The sequence below is a fragment of the Pipistrellus hanaki genome, assembly GCF_964339955.1.
Source record: "Pipistrellus hanaki genome assembly, chromosome: 5".
NCBI classification, from domain to species: domain Eukaryota; kingdom Metazoa; phylum Chordata; class Mammalia; order Chiroptera; family Vespertilionidae; genus Pipistrellus; species Pipistrellus hanaki.
This window is the reverse complement of record NC_140507.1, coordinates 45588048-45609610: the sequence shown is the minus strand read 5'-3', so window position 1 is coordinate 45609610 and position 21563 is coordinate 45588048. Positions and strand designations below refer to the sequence as shown.

The 21563-nt window shown below is 36.8% G+C and overlaps 1 protein-coding gene across 9 annotated transcripts in view; it reads left to right on the top strand.

The window, feature by feature from the left end:
* Positions 1 to 21563, top strand: part of INPP4B (inositol polyphosphate-4-phosphatase type II B) — a 561675-nt gene that overhangs the window by 502966 nt on the left and 37146 nt on the right. For all 9 annotated transcript variants that reach the window (XM_084884243.1, XM_084884241.1, XM_084884245.1 and 6 more), the window contains 4 exons: positions 264 to 404; positions 2431 to 2528; positions 7395 to 7507; positions 11097 to 11251. In XM_084884243.1, the coding sequence (XP_084740369.1) occupies positions 264 to 404; positions 2431 to 2528; positions 7395 to 7507; positions 11097 to 11251 (507 nt within the window). The remainder of the gene's footprint in view (positions 1 to 263; positions 405 to 2430; positions 2529 to 7394; positions 7508 to 11096; positions 11252 to 21563) is intronic.

Sequence of the window (21563 nt, the reverse complement as noted above, 5' to 3'; positions counted from 1 at the left end):
TGATACACAACAATGAATTGAAACACTCTTCCATTCTTAAAGGAACTCGGAATAACGGAGAAAAATCAAACATGTAAACAATCATTTATGCCAAGTAATTTAGTACAGAAGTGAATGCAACCAGTATTGAATGAATTAATAACAGAAAATAAGCAGATAGCAGCCAAAAACCTACACCAGTGCTATATTCCAACTGTTTTATTGTTTGTTTCCAATGGATCTAAAGTAACACGCTTCCTCTCCTTTCCCTTCACATGCCTCAGTGAGCATTACGTGGTGGAGGTGAAACTTCCAGCCAGGCTGTTTGAGGCTCTCCCTCTGCAGATTAAAGAAGGGCAGTTACTTCATGTGCATCCTGTACTTTTTAATGTCGGAATCAATGAACAGCAAACACTTGCTGAGAGGTAAGCTTCAGGTATAAAATTGATATTCAGGTTTTCTTTCTATTTATTTTTAATTTCTTTTCAATTATCATTTATATTAAACTAGAGGCCTGATGCACACAATTTGTGTAAGGACTGGCTGCCTCCATGGGGGCATGGCCCTCTGCCCCCCTCTCCTCGCCCTCCTCCCCAACTCCTGCCCCTGCTGGTGCTGGGCACCCGAGGGAGTAACATCAGCCCTTGTGGGCCATTGCATCATCACACTAAGCACTGCCATGTCATCTAACAAGTGTGTGGCGGTGGCCGCCTCTGCCTCAGCCCCCACCACTGCAGCTTTGTCTGGAAGGTCTTCCTAAAGGATGTCCAGTCTAATTAGCATATTAGGCTTTTATTATTATAGATATTATTTGGTATTAGTTTCAAATGTATAGTGGTTAGACAATCATATATTTTACAAAGTGTTTGCCCTGATATTTCCAGTACCTACTTGGCACCATACAAAGTTGTTACAATATTACTAACTATATTCCCTTTGGTGTGCTTTACATCCCCATGATTATTTTGTGACTCCCAATCTGTACTTCTCAATCCCTTCACCTTTTTACTCAGTCTGCCAACCCCCTTTCTGCTGGCAACCCTCAGTATGTTCTCGGTGTGAGTTCTTTTCTGTTACAGAGAGGCAAGCAGGTTTTTAGTTTAAACCAGGGATGGGGGATCTCTGGCCCATGGGCCATAGAAGGCCTATAAAAATCACTTGGCCAGGCACTGCCAAGGCATTAGGGGTGAGTTCATTAAATGTATGACCAAATATAGTGGGCTAATTTCTTAAGTTAAAATTTTTGTATGGCTCTTGAATGATGTTATAAATACTGTATTTAAATGGCCTTTGGCAGAGAAAAGGTGCCCCGCCACTAATTTAAACCTAGGAAATGTTTATTGAAAACACAACATCTGTGATATACATGTAGAAAGTTTTATCTCGAGAGAGAGGCAGAAGAGAACCAGTGCAGAGGGTATAGGCCTTCACGGAATAGACAGGAAAAAATACTGGCCGAACTACTCCCCGGCAGGTTGGAGAGCTCTGCATATGCCCTTGTCAGCGTTTGTAAGTCTGCACGCAGCCCAGAGTCCAGTGCTGGACTGCTGGGCCTCTCCTCAAGTCTTGTGAGTAAAGAGGAAGATTGGAGAGATAAAAAGAGAGAAGAAAGTTATCTATATCTCAGAGATATAGTCCTGCAGAGGTGGGGAGATTAATATTAAGTGAATATCAGTTATGTACAAGAACAGGGGCTGGTGTTGTTTTTTTTTTTTTTTTAATATATTTTATTGATTTTGTACAGGGAGGAAGAGAGAGGGATAGAGAGTTAGAAACATCGATGAGAGAGAGTCATCGATCAGCTGCCTTTTGCACACCCCCTACTGGGGATGTGCCTGCAACCAAGGTACATGCCCCTGACCAGAATCGAACCCAGGACCTTTCAGTCCCCAAGCCAACGCTCTATCCATTGAGCCAAACCGGCTTTGGCAGGGGCTCGTGTTTTAGTCTTGATGTTTCATTCAAAATTTACATTTGATGATTATGAAAATATTTTGGTGTGTCAAAGGGATGGATGGAATGACTCAGGGCCAATGGTGACTGGAATGTGTTTGAAATCACCATTGTGCAACGTTGCTGAAAAAAAGGAGACTCTTGCCCTGGCCAGTGTGGCTCAGTTGGTTGGGCATTGTCCAGTGTACTGTGACGACATTACTGGTTCCATTTCATGCCCATGCTGTGGGTTCTATCCCCAGTAGGAGTCATGCAGGAGGCCCTGATCAATGTTAAACTCTCACATCAATGTTTCTCTCTCTTCTCCTTCTCTCTCCTCCCTCTCTCTCTCTCTCTCTCTCTCTCTCTCTCTCTCTCTCTCTCTCTCTCTCTCTCTCTTTCTCTCAAAGGTGACTCCTTAGGCAACTTTAGCCATCTATTTAAAAAGAAAAGATAAAATGTGTTCCTTTCAGGTGCTATTTTATGATTTATTACTGTTTTCTTTTTTTCTCTTTTTAGGTTTGGAGATGTTTCTTTGCAAGAAAGTATTAATCAGGAAAATTTTGAACTTCTAAAAGAATATTACATGATATTTATGGAAAAGATGCCTCCTGATTGTAAGTCTGAGAGTTATAGAAAACAACAGTAATAATTGCTTGATTATAAATCTTCAGAAGAGGTCGGATATAGAGGTCAATGAAAGAAAGAAGCATGTGCTGGTGATGTGAGAGCAATTTTGAGATTTCTGAACCAAAATAGCTGATTGCCAAGGTGGCCTGGTCCACACCTGCCTCGTTGCCTTGATTGCTCTCTTGAATGTGTCTAGCTGGTCATGCTAGGTCATTGTCAATGAGCAATGCCAAAAGTGAAAATAAGGAACTTATCATTAGAAATCTCAGTTGAGTCCAATATAAATTTTGTGTCATTTTTAACCATGTAAAAGACTTAGTAAAGGATTGGGGTTTTTTTTTAATTTATTTATAAGCTGCATCATGCATATCCAAGGAGAAAATCAGATAGACTACAACTTCTATTGGGGGTATAAAATGATGTAAAATAAGGAATCAGTTTAACACATATACTTACTGCAATATTTATGTGAAAAACTGTTAAGGCATTTAAGCCTATAGAAATTTGTTTCACACTTGTTCTTTCTTTCTTTCTTTCTTTCTTTCTTTCTTTCTTTCTTTCTTTCTTTCTTTCTTTCTTTCTTTCCATTGTTCAGTTCCACAGTTCTTTTTCCCTATAAAATTAAACACATATAATTTGAATAGTCCAAAGTCAGATAATTAAGAATTTTTGGAGTTCATCCATAAGTAGTATAAATATGTTGAGAAATTGAGGTATTCATAACGATAAGATACGAAGTTTTAATAAAGTAAGAAATATTTTCATATTTTTAACCAAAAGCTGTAATAAAAGTCTACCTGTCACTGAATCACTCACACTCTGTTCACTGGTCTCTATTCTGACACTTAGCTTGAACCATCTTAGGTGGTGAAGTGTTTAGATCTTTTCGTAACATAGTGACTCTTGACTTAAAATGTCATAATGGCATAGGTATATCCATGCAGTTAGAAAATTCCACCTGCAGTTTTATTTCATATAAAACATTTTTAATGCCGAATGAAATTTAGTAGAGGGAAATGCTTTGGCAGACAGCATACTTATAAAGTTCAAATTTGTTAATTATTTGAAAACTTAATAATATAAAAAAGCTACTCTGCATTAGTAAATAATGGCAAAAGGGGTTTATTTGAGCCAGGTATGGCGATCCTAAGAATGGAAAAACTACTTCCTATATGTTGTCTTCATCTGAATTAAGAAGTAAATATCTCAAGTTGGTGCCAGAACTGTTGACAACGGGGAGGTCTGTTTGCTCTGCCTGGGTACTGTGTGCTATGGATTTTTCCCCCCATATCTTTGAATAGTGATGTAGCTCTCAGGCAGTGGTTCTCTCTGATTTGACTCCAAGGCACACTAAACCATCAGGACCTACTTCCCTTCACATTCTGCCTGGCCTCTTTGATCAACTGCAGAAACTCTGGTGGGGCAGATATGAGTGCTCCCTCTCTTCTTGCTCTAATATTCCCACTGGGTTGCATGATCTCAGAAACATTTCAAGGCCCCTTTCATGCCCACCTAGATCATTGAGACACCTAAATTTGGGGTTAGCAAATAAAATAAAATAAAATAAAATAAAATAAAATAAAATAAAATAAAGCACTTCTATAAATCACCAGCACAAACTATTCTATGTTTTAGAGTCACCATCTGCTTTATGATTTGGAGCAAATGTGATAGTGATTTGATTGGATGAAATGCTTCTTTCTCTACCCTTTAAATGAGGAGTAAGAAAGTATTAGTTTATCATCTCAGACCTCTCTGTTGTCTCTTGATAGTGTCCATTTCTTGCACTTTTCCCAAACAAAGGAGAAGGCTATTGTCATCCATGTCTACTGGAATGCTTCTGCTAGTTGAGTGCTGTGTCAGTCCTATAAAGAAGGGCTGCCTGGCCCTGTGAGCTAAGAAGAAAAAACACCGAGGGCCCTTTGTGACCTGAATATTGTAAACTATCCCTGCCCAATATGTAATTGGTTTAGTGGCTCCGCAATATTAAAATGATTTCCCCAACCCATTTCATTACTCTGCCACTCCTGGTGTTGTCACTGTCCTTTTGTGACTCAAGGATGGCTGCCATGAACTATTCCCATGCTCAACCATAGGGCTTTTCTTTCCCTTTGCATTTTACAGGCTCCAGAGCCTCACTCAGCTGGAACATCACAGATCACTTGCCTACCCCTGAAACCATTGTCCAGGTCAGAGACAAGTTCTGACTGGCTTGGATTTAGATGCACATCCCTGAATTAGTCCTGATTTCAAGGGTGATGGTTTTTTATCGATTGACTTCAGAGTGAGAACATAATTGATTCCATGTAGATTTTATGCCTGCTATGCAGTGGGGAAAAGAGTGGAACTGGTGCTGGGATTCATTTCCATTTCATCTCAGACTCTGACAACGTAAAGTGATTGACAATGAGGGGATGAGGCTACTGCATTGGCCTTATTGGTGTTACTGTTAGATCAGCTGAGAGTTCACAATCCTATTCCTGTTCATTATTCACCACCCTGTCTTTGATTCAGGTCGGTTTCCGATTCAGAACTCTTGTTGAAGAAGCCCTATTTGACAAAACAAGGAGAAAGGGTGTACTCCAAAGTGCACATATACTTGGCTGGTCTGTTCCATTGGGAGGGTGTGGGAGGCAGTCACTGGGTTTGTGAATGTTCTTGATCATGATCATGGTGTGCACCTGTGTGTGTGTAAGAGAACGTTTTTTGCTTTGGATAAATTCTGAGAAGCTTGGCATCCTATCCAAGGCTATGAACTGTTTTAAGAGCTATTAATGTTTTCTTCTGTTTTTCAGAGTTGACACAGAATTTAATGATGTAGCCTCTTTTGCCAAGACTTTTATTAATTGTTTTCCACTGCAAGTCAATGAAACTTGACAGGGTTCTTGTCCTTATTTTGCAGCTGAGACAGAGGGTTAAGCAACTTGCCCATGACCACACATCAAAGCTGGGGCAGATTTGGCACTGGAAAACACTTTCCTGGAATTTTGGCTGGGTGCTTTCTTTAAAAACAATTATGAAAGTTTAATTCAATCAAACAAAAACCAGATCATCAAATAACAAACACTAAGGAACTTGTCCTTCAGCCTCACAGATTTTGTAAGAAAGAAATATTTTCAGTTCAAGGAGAAGCCCTGTTTGGTTTTCATCTCTAACCTTCCTGCCTCTGAGCAAATCAATTCCTTGAATTTGGTGTTTTGTATTCTTGTACACATTCTTACTCCAAATGTATGTAACCATAGAAAATATGGTACAGCTTTGCACATTTATATTATTGCTGTTATATGAATCCTGCAATAATTTGCAATTTTTACTCAACAGGTTTTGTATATATTCATGATGATAAATATAGCACTTATTCATTTTACCTATATATTACATTGCAGCACTATATAACAGTTTACTGTTTTCTCTTTGAAATTTAAAATATTTTTAAATATTAAATAATAAAGCTGTGGATATTTTTGTACTTTCACCTTTTGCATTACATTCTTCAACCCCATTTGAATAGAGAATACTCCTGTGAAAATAGGCATTGAGATTAGTTTCTCTAAGTTTGGTGTTAGAGTGAGTAGCAAAAAGCAAAATTTATTGGCTATGTATACTTTTGAGGAGACTGATTTTCAGTATAAAACTAATACATTTTCTATAGATACCATGGTTTTCAGTGGCTATATCAGGTTCTATCATTATATCTCGACAGCTCTTCTATTAATCTACAAACTACTCATTACTTATGATACTACTTTCATGAATCAGATCTGTGGCCTGCAAGATTTTTGTCATGTTGAAAAAACGTGGCAGCAAGTAAAGTGTTGGATTGATAGGGATGTGCTCTGAATAAGGCAAGTTTTGTCATGACAGGAATAGAAATAGTGACTTGAAAACTGTAAGCACATCAAAATGATTCCTTCTAAAAAGCATGCAATGGGGAGAGTGGGTAAAATGACAAGCAACATCATGTCCATCTATGCTAGAGCACTATCCTTATGGGCAAAGGATAGCCATTTGGTTTGTATTTAGGAGCAGTATAGTTGGTTTAAAATGGCTGATTAAAAAAAAACAACCTCCATTTCAACAATGAAACTAAATTATTTTGAAAAATCATTATGCTTTATTCTGGAGTCTCAGAATTCTGAAGAAGCTGGTCCATTGTGTTAAGACGATTGCTTTTTAATAACCAAAAGTCAATTGTAATGACACTAGCACAGACTTGGGGAAAATTAATTACTGGCATAGTAGTTGGAAGACTAGGTTATTTTTATTTGACTTTGCCTCTGACTGTGAACCTTGTGGGAAAAAAAATCACCTATGTATCTTGACATAGGTTGCCTTAAATCAGTGTTTTGCAGAATTTTTATATTTACCCCGTATGGTCTCTTGATTCAGACTAGCTATTCAGTAATAACAATGGAAGGTTATATCCATGTATACCATGCTTTGATTGAAGCAGTCATCATCATTAAGAATGTTTTTCTTGTCCTGGTCAATGTGGCTCAGATGGTTGGAGCTTCATCCCATACAGGAAGAGGTGGTGGGTTTGGTTTCCAATTGGTGTCTCTCTCTCCCTCTCCCTTCTTATCTCTCTCAAGTCAATTAAAAAAAAAAAGTATGTTTTTCTTATTAGTATAATAGGATTATAAGACTAGCTGACATTACACACAATTATACAGAATAGAGAAACTGAATCATGTTAAGTAAAGAACAAAACTAGAGGATTAATAAGTATGATTAACCTTACATAGTCTGCTCCAAATAACGTTTGTTGTTATAGATTGCATTTGCAAATATATTGAGGAAAATTTTGTGAGCAGATTAATACTGTTTCTTTTTCCTCTCCTTTTTTTCCCCAGACATTTCACATTTTCATGAACAAAATGATTTAAAAGGATTACTAGAAAATCTCCATCAAAATATCCAAGCCAAAAAGAGGAAGAATGTAGAAATCATGTGGCTGGCTGCAAAGGTAAGCGCTGTCCTGCCAAACCTTACTCGCTGTCATCATGAAGACCAGCAAGCAATATTGGGTATCTGCTAGATTGGGGTCAGTGTTTGCACTCTGAGTTACCAGATGCCATCCTCCGTTGTCTGGGAGATAAAGCATTGTCATAGTGCTACCAGTAGACTAGAACTCAAATTGGAAGAAGATGAACTGAATGAGAAAGAATCCTTCCCATTGGCTTTTCTCACAAATCTTGGATATGTTTGACACTTTGAGGTTAAAAGGAAGTGGCTGTAATTTTCCTGATGTTGCGTGATTCAGCCCATATCATGCTCTAGAGAAGTATGATTTCAACAGAATGTAGTTATCAGATCTCTGACTTACAGCCAGTAAGGCTCCTGGACATATTGTTCAATTAATGAGTTTGTAAATGTGTTTGTTAATTTAGATATTGGCATAGAATGTATTACTGGCAGATTGCTCTCAGGGTAATGAGCTGTATAAGGTATGGTTCTTTCTCAGTTAATGGCACCCTCAGGGTAGAAGAGCTTCCTGTTTTCCCAACCCAGATTCCTACTAGAGTGAGCAAGAGAATCTTGCCCGTGGTTTGCAAGCTCTCTTATCTGGCAACCATTTCAGGCATAGCTCTGATAAACTTACAAATTTTGCTAAGCATTCAGACCCTAAGGAATGGATCTTTTCATCAGGAAAGGCAAACCTTGGAGATCTCTATGATGAATTGCATGTTTGTAGTTATTCTCAGCATTGTTCCTGTAATTTGGAGTTAGGTTAACCCAACAGCTAGCATACTCTATTCATTCACCAACAATAGTGTTTCAGACAGAGCCTTTCCTCCTACTGTCTGTGCTTACGTTATAATCCAATATTATTTCCTCTCTTCTGTGGAAAAAGAATGGCTAATTTACCATAAGTTGAGATATAAAATAATTTACCAAGAGCAAGGCAGAGGAAAGCAGCTTTAGTTTCCCTTCATGCCCCCTTGGAGCCCCAGGGAAGAACTTCAAAGGTAACAATATGAAACATGGCTTTCAGGCAGCTCATTTACACTGGTCCCATTTAGCACCATAGTGCATTACAGGAAGGTTGTTTTAATAGTTCTTTCCCCAGTGTGACTGCTCTTTGTATCATCAAACACTACTGTGGTTGTTAATTCTCACAAAAAGTTCACGAAGGCAGATTGTAAGTTATTTTTGCTCTTTCCCTAATAACATGGTAGCGTGAAGGAAGTCTGATAATTTACCAATTTATCTTGGAGACAGATACATGTCATTATATACATACCATGCAGTTATATAAATAGGAAAGTGAAGGATGCACACATGCAAACGCAAATGTATATTTTTCTTAGTATATGTACTTTCCCATTTGAATATATAAAAATGGTTTTCCCATTAATTTTGTTCATTTATTAAATATTGTTCTAAAATGCATATACTGGCCAAATATGGCTTACTTGCAAAGTCCCATTGTGAGAAAGTACCTACCTTGATAAATACACATATGCACAGTGTGTAAAGTTAGCATTCTGTGGGAATATTAACTTTATTATTAATAATGTATCTGTAGGCTGATACCTCAGTTTTAATATCCTATAAACCAAGGCCCATGATAATACTCTTAAAATGAAGAAATATAGGAATCCCTTTTGACATTTTCAAAAAAGCTTTTGCTTCTGCCTCTATTTCCTTTCCCCCTTCTATGAATCTATTGATGAAAATATTGCTTTTGATAAACTTTAACATTCTAATTGAAAAAGATAAGTTATTGGTTTTACCTTAACTAAATTTTTAAAAATAAAAATGAGAATCTGAAGACCAAAATATTTTTATTTTAAAAAATGAGAATCTGGAGATCAAATGCCAATCAGATGTGTTAAATTAAGCTCATAGAGTTGAAAAGGTTGTAGAAATGCAGCCTGTTTACTCTGATGAAATAGCCCTGCTTCCTTTCCATTTTAAATTTAGAACACTCAGTATCCTTTGTAGGATGTCACAAAAAACAGTGATAATAGAATATTTGAAAATTTATTCTTTTAAAAAATTTCATATCTGATAAGTAGATAGCAAGGTTTATATTTTATTAGTATGAATATAGTCAACCTGTCATTTTATATTAAAACTTTTGAAATATTATTTATTCGAATGGATTAGAATTCTCTAGAATCTAGAGTCTAGATGGAAAAGTATTGTATGGTGAAATCATGCTTTCACATTTCTCTAGTCACTTCTATTGTAAATAATGAGAAATTACCAAAGATCTAATAAGGACTGGTAAATCTTAGGCTAAGAATCACCATTAAAATATGCTATAAAGCTGAAACCGGTTTGGCTCAGTGGATAGAGCATCGGTCTGCGGACTGAAGGGTCCCAGGTTCGGTTCTGGTCAAGGGCATGTACCTTGGTTGCGGGCACATCCCTGGCAGGGGGTGTGCAGAAGGCAGCTAGTCGATGTTTCTCTCTCATCGACGTTTCTAGCTCTCTATCTCTCTTCCTTCCTCTCTGTGGAAAACCAATAAAATATATTTTAAAAAATATATATGGTATAAAGCCTTGATAAACTGTATTATTATATCCTCTTCTCAAAACAGACAACTGTTAAGGCCTCCTTGATGGAAGATAATAAAGCAGGCCTATATTATGTCACATGAAATTTATTTTGACTACACATTGATGCTAAAGTTGATTGTTGGTATCTGGTATCAGGGTCCTACCAAGGGATATGGAAAAGGATGGAATGATTCACCTGTTAACCATGAGGTGATGAAAAAAGAAATTATTGCTTCTCCTTATTTATGTCAGAATCACAAAAAGAAGGAATTACATATAAAAACAGGATAGAGTGGAAATTAACGACTTGATTCTTAGAGTTAGAATGACTTGCATTAGCATCCTGGCTGGACAGTGTTGTACGCAGTTACTTAACCTCTCCAAATCTCGATGTCCTCGCCTTTAAAATGAGAATAATTATATATCTTCCTCCAGGGTTCATGTGAAGTTAATTAAATTTCAAATCTGTATGAAATGTATTAGCAAGGTATCTGGTACCCAGTAGACGTGCAATTAGCAGTGGCTATGGGGGGGGGGGTGTTCTTATTCTTATTAGTTGTATTGATAAGTGATTAGTGGTTCCATCATCTGCTGTGCTGGTACCATGTAGATGTTTGAAATTTCAAACATTAAAACCAAGACTGGCAAAGGGTGCTTAAAAGTAAGACAACATTAGTTATTTAGGATTCAAATCAAGTGTCGGATCCCCTTCACAATTAAGGTGTTGTACCTAAGCTGCAATGGTTATGGTTATCCACTGCAGCTGGACTTCCTTCCAGGAAGCATTGCTGCCTCTGTTGAATATTGACCATCCTATGTGGCTTCAGCAGTCCCACGCCTCACACCATACAAAGAACTATGTGAAATCTATTCCACTAGCTTTTGAAACACCCAGGTGTGGTTTTACATTCAATAGGGCAGATTGAACCAACCGACTCACATATTAGCATAAATTTAATGTGTTAAGACAAGAAGAGTTTAGGAGTCCCACCCTTGTAGAGTAACCAACCACGGAACAATAAATGGCTTATACCTCTGTGTTACAGATTTGTCGTAAACTAAATGGTATTCGTTTCACCTGCTGTAAAAGTGCCAAAGACAGGACATCGATGTCAGTGACGCTTGAGCAGTGCTCCATCCTGAGAGACGAGCACCAGCTGCACAAGGACTTCTTCATCCGCGCACTGGACTGCATGAGAAGGTATCCATGGATCTTTCACTTTCTTTCTTTCAAAATCATTTTAAGGCTTTTGTTGTTCTTTTGTTTGTTTGTTTGTTTGTTTTCCAAATGCATATTTTACTGAAGAACTAACCACTTAATAACTTCATTGCATTTCCATGGCTTATCACTCATGATATAAAAGATAATATAATTTCAAATATTCCTCAGACTCATTGTAGGCAGTAGAAGAGAATATGGCTAAATTTTGATAACATGCATGGAGGTTCTATTTCATTAACTCATTTAAACCTAAGTGAACAGGCTCTGTTCTTTTCTTTTCATATATAACACTTGAAGGGGACAGTTTCTTTATATCTGAGTAGTTATGAATACACACACAATAAAAAACAGTCATTATCCAAAGAAAACCTTTCCAAATTGCAACTAACAGGTGATCTTCCCATGGGTTGCAGGGTTTCCAGGTGGGTAGCTCCTTCCTAAAATTATTTTGATATCACTCATCATGAAGACGGGATGACACTGGTACGTTAAAATAGAGAAGTCACATTGTTACTCTGCTGGCATTTAAAATGCAGTGCCTGAAGTCATGTTTCTTGATTCATTTCCACAGTAATTAAATCTAAAGTCAAAGCCATAATGGGAAGGGAAAAGCACCCCATTCACTATGTCTGTCAGCAAGGACACACATTAATTAAAAAGTTAAATGCAAGAGTCTCTTTGCTGCAGACACTGGTTCAGAAGCACACCAGGAAGCGTGGGACAGGCTCCTTGTTCCCAGGAAGGAATGCCATTGATCCTCTGGACAGGGCTGCTTCAGAGCTGCCATGTCATTAGTCTCCCCTTTGCTTTTAACTGCTGTAGTCTTCCAGTGGAGGCTTTACCGCTTTCTGTGCCTATATGTTTTCCCCACTAATGAGAGAGGTTTCAGAAGGCCTCGATTTCACCCCATTCCATGTCTCTTGGCATTTCCATTGTTCGGGGGAATTCTATCATAATTTTTTGATAGATGTAGGAGGATGTCTTAGAGGCCTGGCATGAACATCTGAGCCATATGAAACACATTGGGTTGACAAAAAATTTTTTTTTTAAATAATCTCTCTTTTCAAAAATAATATGCCAGTACTAATGGGGGAAATTCAGAATCAGAGTATGAAACCATCTAAAGTGCATAAAAAGAATAAATGTGTCACTCTGGATGAGCAAAGGGCTAGAGGGAATAACAGAAACATAGGATGTTATAGATCAGAGACACTGAAGGACTACAGTGATTCAACCAACATAAATTATCTGGAAGGGGAAATTGTTACTTATTTAAAGTGACAGTAATGGTTATTTTAAACAGTATTTCCCAGTGTCCAGGGTGTTTGGGAAGGGAGAGGATTTAAAAAGCTTCTCACTCTGACATGTGGGGAGCGCCACCCTCCAGTGACTTTAAAATGCACATCAGAATCACTGTTTTGAAGGAGTTTAATTTTCATAGTTTTGAATGTATTGAAGTTTTTTTTTAATAGCTGTTGTAATTTATTTTACCTGTGAATTATTCTAACCACCCTTCATGCTATTTAGTCTATTTGTTTAGCATTTACCAAGGTTATAAGATCATTGCTTCTGACTTTTATTTTTCTTCATCTTATATTTTCCCATTTTATTGTTTAACATTGTAAAAGTTTCAAATTATTATATATAGATGAGCAAAACATTGTTGGTAAAGAGAAATGAAACATAATCTACCTGCTTTTTCAGAAACCCCATGTCAGGAATAAGCTCCATGAAAAATGGTATTTCTGTTTTCCTTTGCTCACTGCAGTAAGGCCGTACCTAAAACAATGCCTAGTGATAGTGGGTTCTCAATAAGTATACTATGAATGAGTGAAAAATGAATGAATGAAGTTTAGGTTATATGTATTAGGAAGTTTTGTATGCACATGGGCATTTGGAATTAAACACATCAAATTATCTTTCAATTCTGTCATATTTAATAAGCAAAAAGTTCATTAGATGAAAGTAAGAGTTTGGGAGAAATTATGATACAAAAGCAAAACAAACAGGCTACAGATGGCCTGCCTTAAGTCGCAGTCTGGATCCACCCTTTGTACAGTGTTCAAATGTTCATTCTCTATTTTCCTACACACCCAGTGTTTCCTTGCAGCTGCATACTCCCGACATGAGCCTCTGGTTACAGTCTGTTTGTCTGGAATGGAAGAATAAGACAGTCTTCTCCATATTAGAAAGTTAGCAAGGTGCCTGGCTAGATCTGACTCTGTAAGGAGCTCTTAGTAGTTGCCTATATTGCCAGACCAAAACAATGATTCTCAACCCTCATTGCCCATTTGAAACCTTGTAGGCTGGTGGTGAATGGTAGGTGCCCCACCACAGACTAGCCTCTGGGATGGAGCCAAGGCGGAAACCACCTGAATAAGTCTGCCTCTCTTAAACCTTCAGTAACTGATTTTAATGGCTTTGTGGTAAGACTATAAGCCCAGTCTCCATTCCCTTTCTTTGCATTATGAGGAGTATGTGTATTGTCAAATTCCCCCTTAATCATCTACAGCAGAAATTTAGAACATGGTAGCTGCATAATCAGCAGATATTTTTCTTAAAGAAAGAGAGAATGCAGTGCCAGCATTCAATTTTCAGTTATGAACTCTCCAGGGAATGCCATCTTGTCCCAGTGCGTTTGCAGAAAACATTTTCGTAGGAATTTTAAAACATATTTGATTAATAAATGATTAGGATTGGAGTTAAAATACAAAATTTGAATGGAGTGTAAAATGTCATGTTTTATCCCAAAATAATTGTGTTGGGAAATGTAATTGGCACTAAAAAGTAAATTAAAATGAACACGCCGGTGCACAGTTATTTCCTTTGCAGGAAGTCTTGCATTTTGTGTTTATACAGTGTAACATGTGACACCATATTCCTTAGTTGTCTGCCTGTGACTTTTATTTTCCTCAAGCTACATTATGCTGCAATCTGTCACTCTTATAATGGCTGCTTAAAATGAAGATAGCTGATATGTCATTAGTGAAATTAATCAGGGAACATTACAGCCTACGACATATTTATCACCCTTAAGATACAGGGCTTTAATCATTCTATTTTAGTAAACACTTAAGTCATAGGAGAGAGACTAAAAGGCCCATCAGCCCTATTGAATTTTATTATCTTTGTTGAATGTCATGTTCTCAACATGTTGCACCTGACATTTTTATGTTGGGGGAGCATAATTTACGTAACGCTCTGTTTTATAAATAAGTGACCCTTTACCAGTTGATATCAGTAAAGGTTTTATGTTTTTATTTCTCATAGCTTCTTTGTTGATATCACTTTTGACTTATGTAATTCATTTGTGTTGAAATAGAAAAATGTATTTCTTCTTTCCTTAGTCTTATCTCCACTTCAGCTTATTTTCCTTTGCTTTTGTTTGATTGGACTAGACAGAGAAGAGCTGCTATTTTTTTTCAGATTACTCTTTATTTCAAATATTAAAGTGAATAATAAGCATCATAGGCACAGGTAATGGAAGCTTCCGGTTATTTCTTGACTCCTTGAAAGGGATGTGATTGGATAGAACAGCATTAGCAGGAATAGTTTTTCCATTATCACTGTTTTCTCTTCCCTCAAGAGTTTCAGTGGTGTGTTTGCTGCGTTGCTTTAGTTCATATCTGTGACAAATAACAGTAATAAGACCAAATGGAGTCACTGTCATCTTAGGGCAGCTAATAATTACATGAAAACTGACCCCATTTAGGATGTTTTTGCTTCAGCTAACACTGAGGTAAAAGATACTGCAAAGAATACACTTCTTTAGGAATCATATTGGAGCAAGTAATTGTTAACAGGAGAGCCCACCAACTGATCTTACAGGAGTGATTAAAATAATATGCAACAAACTTTCACCTTCCAGAACTAAATGTATACTTAATAATTTTAGGTAATTTTCTGCATACATTTATGTTTGTCATATTATTTTACTACAAAAAAAACACAAAAAACTGGTTTCGCCATGGCTTGTGTGGCTCAGTCAGTTGGGCATTATTCTGTGCACCAAAAGGTTGCCAGTTCGATTCCTGGTCAGGACACATGCTTTCAGGCTTGATCTCCAGAAGGGACATGCAGAAGGCAGCCAGTGAATGTTTCACTCTCACATTGATGTTTTTCTCTTTCTCCCTCACCTGCTCCCTAAAAAATCAATAAAATATTATTTTAAAAGTAGTGGTTTTGAGTTTGGTTTCTTCTCCCTAAGTTATTTGGTGTAGAATATTTGTTTTCTAAGTATTAGTAACTGAAGACCTTGTATCAAGCATGTCATCCAGAGCAGCTACCAATTTTATATGCACCATTCCAAATAAGTCATTTCTTTCCATTCTTGAAATTACTGAGGACGTAGACATGTAAGTGTATAGAACATATGTTGTTTATTCAATTCAATGAAATAAAATATAAATAAAAATGAAGCTCGTTAAAATAAGTAGATTTGACTTCTGCCACAAACACAGGCTTTCAACATCGGGAAAACCTGGGGTTAAAAATCCATATTGAAACACTTATCTCTGCAGCTTCAGTTTTCCAATCTGTTGACTAGGATAACAATATATTTCTGTTCTGTAGGTGTTGTCCAATGAGGTCACTTATTTAAAGGCTCTGTGCCCAGGTGCTCTGCTTAATCAATGTTACTCATGCTCCCCAGGCTGTCCCCATCTCTGTCTACCCTGAGCATTCTTCCCTGTCCCATGCTTCTCTGTAAGTAAGTACCTTCTCTGAAACTCCTAAAATTGAGGAATTTCCCTAGTCTTCAATGTCTGAGAAGAAAAGTCCCAGGATTAACACTTGGTTTCTAAAAGGCTTAAACTATCCATGATTATGTGAGAGAAGGTCTGGGAATCAAGGAGTAACCTGAGCTTGAAACATGGGGTTATCTGTGGTCCACAGATAACAGGGTCTTCCCACTCATGCAGTGGAACTTGTGGGTGTCCAGTTCTTGAGTGTCCACAGACTTCATTGGAAATTTAGGATATCCACTAAATAACGAGTCAGGAACCCCACCTCGGTAGACTACGTGGGCAAATATATCATTAGCAGAATTATGTCAACGTCATAGTTATAGTTAAAAGTAAACATTTATTTAGTATGTACTATGGCAGTGTAGTACCATGCTGAACAAAGGGAGAAACGACTTTGTAACAGTAGTAGCAGATAACAGTTAATGAGTTCTTGCTATGCACTAAAATTACATTAAGCAGCATGTATTAAGAACCTCTATTAATTTCTACAGTGTTAGTATGAAACAAATGAGGCTGCATATGTAGTAAGTACGAATTATTAGAGTAGTTCAGAGGATAAAAGGGTTCACTGTGGCCTAGGGTGGTTCTGGGGTAGGTGAGATATTAACTGAGTATGATATAGGTAAGTATCAAGGAAGAGTTAGGGGTTCTTGACAAGGAATATCTAAGCAGTTATGGTTAAGAATAGTGTTTATTGATTCATCACATTTGTTAAATGTTTTTGTTTACATAAGTGGTGTCAGAATGTAAGTCACATCTGACAACATAGCTTATATCATGTTTTTGATATCTGTGTTCATAGACTCTAGCCCTCTTCTTTTAACAGCTGTATAATATTCCCTTTTATAAATAGAATGCAATTTATCTAAGAAACTGTAGGTGATTTCTGATATTTTGCTAATAAAAACAATAGGATAATAGACATTCTCTGATGTATATACATGAGCACAAGTATGAGAGTTTCTTTAGTTTATAAACCTAAACATAGAATGGGTGGTAGACTATATTCAATTTTACTGTCTGCTAACAGATTTCTCTTCATAATAGCTATACTAATTTATATCCCACAAGGCAGACATGTCTTCCAGTTTTTCCATATGCCCCAATATTTGCATTATAAGAGTATTTGCCAATCTGATGAGTTAAAAAGTGATATCTTCCAGCCATTAGAAACCATCAGGTTACTGTGTTTAAGTCAAATTCTAGAAAAGAAGGTTTCAGGAGTGATATTTTTCTAAGCATTTTTTATTTGTTTTGTGTGTTGGTTTTTAAAGTGGAAGTACGGTGGAACAGGATATAAGGGTATCTTGAGTTTGGACAGAGAAATTCATGGTGTTTCCACAGGAGCTGCTGGCATATGGGCTTTTATAGCAGAGATGGGGACAGAGCTCTGTTTAGACATGGGAAGGAAACCTCCTCTGGAGACACAACACAAACCTGTCGGCGATTAGGAAGGTGATTGATGCTTCTGCACTTGGAAAATGAGGCGTAGCGGGAACTTCCTAGTCTTAGAAAGGACTTGTTCTCATTCAAGAAGCCTGAGATGCAAGACAGCTCAGGCTTGAATGATCTGCACAGAGCAGTTAATGCCAAAACCCAGAACGTTTCTTTACGTCCCTGAAAGGCATTGGCACAGCAATCAAGGCAAACCTGAACACTACACAGTGTTCAAAGAGAAAAGCCTTTGGATTAAATGTGAATGTGGAACAAATACTAGCATTCTATCTCTAGCCTTGTTTACTTTTAGAGTTTACAAGTGTATTAGGGCATTCTGTTTCCATATAAGAATGCTTCCCAAATCTTAGTCATTCATTTAACCACCAAAAGATTCTTTCATAAGTGCCACGTGGACAGTCATTTATTTAGCCACCAGGGATTCACGCACTGATGGGTCTGTTATGTTTGTCCTAACGCCCTGAAAGTAAATCCAAAACTATTGTCTATGTACTGTTGGTACTGTTTTGCCTTCCTCAGAGTGCTTATGATCCTTTGACAAACACTGTTAGAGAGGTGTTTCAGCCCTCCTTCTACCTAAATTTTAGTTATAGTGATTCAGTCTCTAGCCCAGGAGAACAAACTAGACCCTTCATGGGACATTCTAAGGCAATCATTTTTATGGAAAATCAGCTAAACTACTGCAATCTTTTCTCCTGGTTGGAAGATCACAGATGACAGAAAAGTCCGAGTGCCCGGAGTGCTACTAGTAAGTTCATGCCCAAAGGATAATGGTTTCAAGTTCCAAGGAAAAAATATAGTATGCACAATTATAAGCCATTCACTGAGCCTCTCAGAATTCATGTAATTATGAATGACATCATTCCAGGCATTGAGAGTTTCATTTCTAAAGCATGTCATTTGTAAAATTAGTAGTTTATTAGTAGCAACAAATCACTTCTCAGGTATCACAGTATTGTTGTGTGTGGAAACAATGATTTGAATTTTCTGAAGTCTAACAATCCAGTGGAAAGTAGGCTGAGTACAGGGTGATGGTTAAGAGCAAGGATGTTGGAAATTGACCATCGGATTCTCCACTTCTTAGCGGTAGGGATGAAATTCTAAGAGCCCTTAGCTTTTTTGTCTATAAGGTGAAAAATACCAGAAAGGAAGCTGGAAAGAGAATACAGTATGATAAGATATGACAGTTACTTGACAAATATTGTGCCAATTTCACTCATCTCATAGACTCGTGGTGAGGATTAAATAATGATCATGGAAGCCCTTAACTTGTTACGTAGCAAGGATCAGTCAATATTAAATGCTGCTATGGCTGCTATTGATGTTATTGTGGTGGGAATTGTCATTATTCTTATTGCAATTATTGCTGCCACTTCCTTTGTCATAATGGCTTTTCATTCGATTGTTTTTACTAAACTGTGGCTTGTTGTGATATCCTCAAACTCTATGAAGAAAGAAAGAGGAATAGCCCTTTCAATTATTCCTAGTATTTGTGCACTAGGTCTCAGAGTGCTCTCAGCCCAGCAGCGTCAGCCTCACCTAAGGACTTGCTAGAAATGTAGCTTCACAGGCCATGTTGTGAATACTTTTAAGGTTCGTCTATATTGTCAGACAATTTTCATTACCTTATAAGTTCCCTCTTTGTGAAGAGTCTTTGTATTCATTTTCATAGCATTAACATTAGGCTCCCTTATAATTCTTCAGAACAGCTCTGGTGCATGTGTGAGGAAGTGGGGATATAACTTAGGGGGATCAGGAGAGATTGTCTATGTTTTCATTGTGCAGTTTCCCTCTTATAGAGACTATTAAAAAGCTTAGGGCCAATATTGTGATTCATCAACTTCAAATGTACAGCATTTTTAATGGGTTTTTAAAACATATATCTATATATTGTAGCTTCATTTTAGTCCAGTTTTATAATATAACCCTTGCATTTATTGTTTCTTACTTTTCATTCTTGATATCTTACTGACTATAATGTATCTACTGGCTTAAATTTTTTTTAAAATAAGGCAGGATTTAAGGACTAAAAATTAAATTTCATAAAGCATCCCTCTGTCCTAAGCTCAAGACCCTTCCTAAATTTGCTCTTAGCACTCATCAAACCAAGTTAGGTAATACTGATTTATCATTTTTATAAAATGAAAACAAAATCTAGTCTCTAACATCTTAATTTATGTGTTTTCAAATGATAACAATCTTCTCAACAATTTGAGAAAATAATGGCATATTTTCCATGCTTCAGAGTTTGCAAATCACCTTGACCGATCTTTCATTCTATAAAATAGAAATATAATAGATATCATCTTCTATTCAGTTTCTGTTTCATAATTTAATTTCATAACATAAATTCAGAGATGAAATTTGTATAGCACAGATAGTTTTATTTGATTTTTGTGATAAGGATTTTTTTCTCTTAGAAAGATTAGAACAACAATGAGAGAAAAGCATATTAGAGCTGTCAAGAGATATTATATTTGCCAGAAAAAGAGGGAGAAATGCCTTCCTCTTCACAAGACTGAACTGATTTTACAGCAGCTGCTCTTAAAATAGATACATTTATTGAACATTCCTACAACTTCTAGTCACACAAAAACATAATTTTTTCTATAACCTGAAAATCTCACTGCATATATACAAAGTATGTATTATTAAAAATCATATGGTTGCCTTGTTTGGGTGGCTAAGTTGGTTGGAGTGAGGTCCCATACACCAAAAGATGAGCAGTTCAATTCCCAGTCAGGGCACATACCCAGGTTTTGGGTTCCATCCACAGTCAGAGCACTTGCAGGAGGCAGTTGATGGATGTTTCTCACACCAATATTTCTCTCTCTCAAAAGAAATCAATTATATATATATATATATATATATATATATATATATATATATATATATATATATTTAGTCATGGTCATAAAGACAAAAGGCAACTAAGGCAGCTATGAAGACCTGCCATGGGTTCATAGCCTTTGGAAAACCCCCAACTCCAAAAAACATTTGCTGGTTTATTTTCTTATCTTCTCTGATTTGACTATATAATATAATTTTATTGTGTGTTTTAATAACATTAAAGTTGTTAATAAATTATGTAGTTCCTGTACAGATTATAGATATTGTATGTGATTAGAAATTAACTCACTGGGCTTTATTTAGGGGGTTAATGCATCTATTTTTAGAAAAATAATATGATGTGATATTCATGTACTCAGTTATAACCTCCCCAAAATGCAATCCTTAAAATTCTTCTATAAACTAAAACTTTCTGTTACCAAGGTTATGATTTCAGACCATAATGGAAACTGGAAACTGTGTCCCATTTCCATTTGTGATAAGGTAAAAGAAAGTCATGTTTCTTCACTGTATGCTTCATATAGTTTTATAACAAATGTGTGCCTATTTATTTTGCCACCTTTGCCCACATTTCTTTTTTTAAAATATATTTTATTGATTTTTCACAGAGAGGAAGAGAGAGGGATACAGAGTTGGAAACATAGATGAGAGAGAATCATCGATCAGCTGCCTCGGTACATGCCCGTGACCGGAATCGAACAGGGGGCCTTCCAGTCGGCAGGCCGATGCTCTATCCACTGAGCCAAACTGGTTTCAACTTGCCCATATTTCTTGAGTAACAAAAGTAGGAAACACTTACAATCTTGGTATGGATTCTGAGATGAAAAAGAATATTTTATATTTTAAAAATCCTTAAGAATTCTGAGATACTGAAATATTAATACTAATGAAAGTGAATTTATGTGTATGTATTTAAAAAAAAATTAGGCTTGATTTGTAAATTAGTAACTACTTTTTGAATATTCTCACCTCCATCTAAATGTTAAATAGTATCAGCACATTTTGCTAATATGTTGTTGAACTCCACTAATTTCCTCCTGGAGTTTGATTAGTAATGAAAGCAAAATTTTGACCTAATTTTGGCACAGTCCATAAAAAAAAAAGCAGAACTAAAAGAACCTTGAAAAATCTGGATATGTGTGTGTGTGTGTGTGTGTGTGTGTGTGTGTGTGTGTGTGTAGGGAAGGAAGGGAAAACCAGCTCTCTGAATAATATAGGGTTTGAAGAGCTAAAGGCCTGTG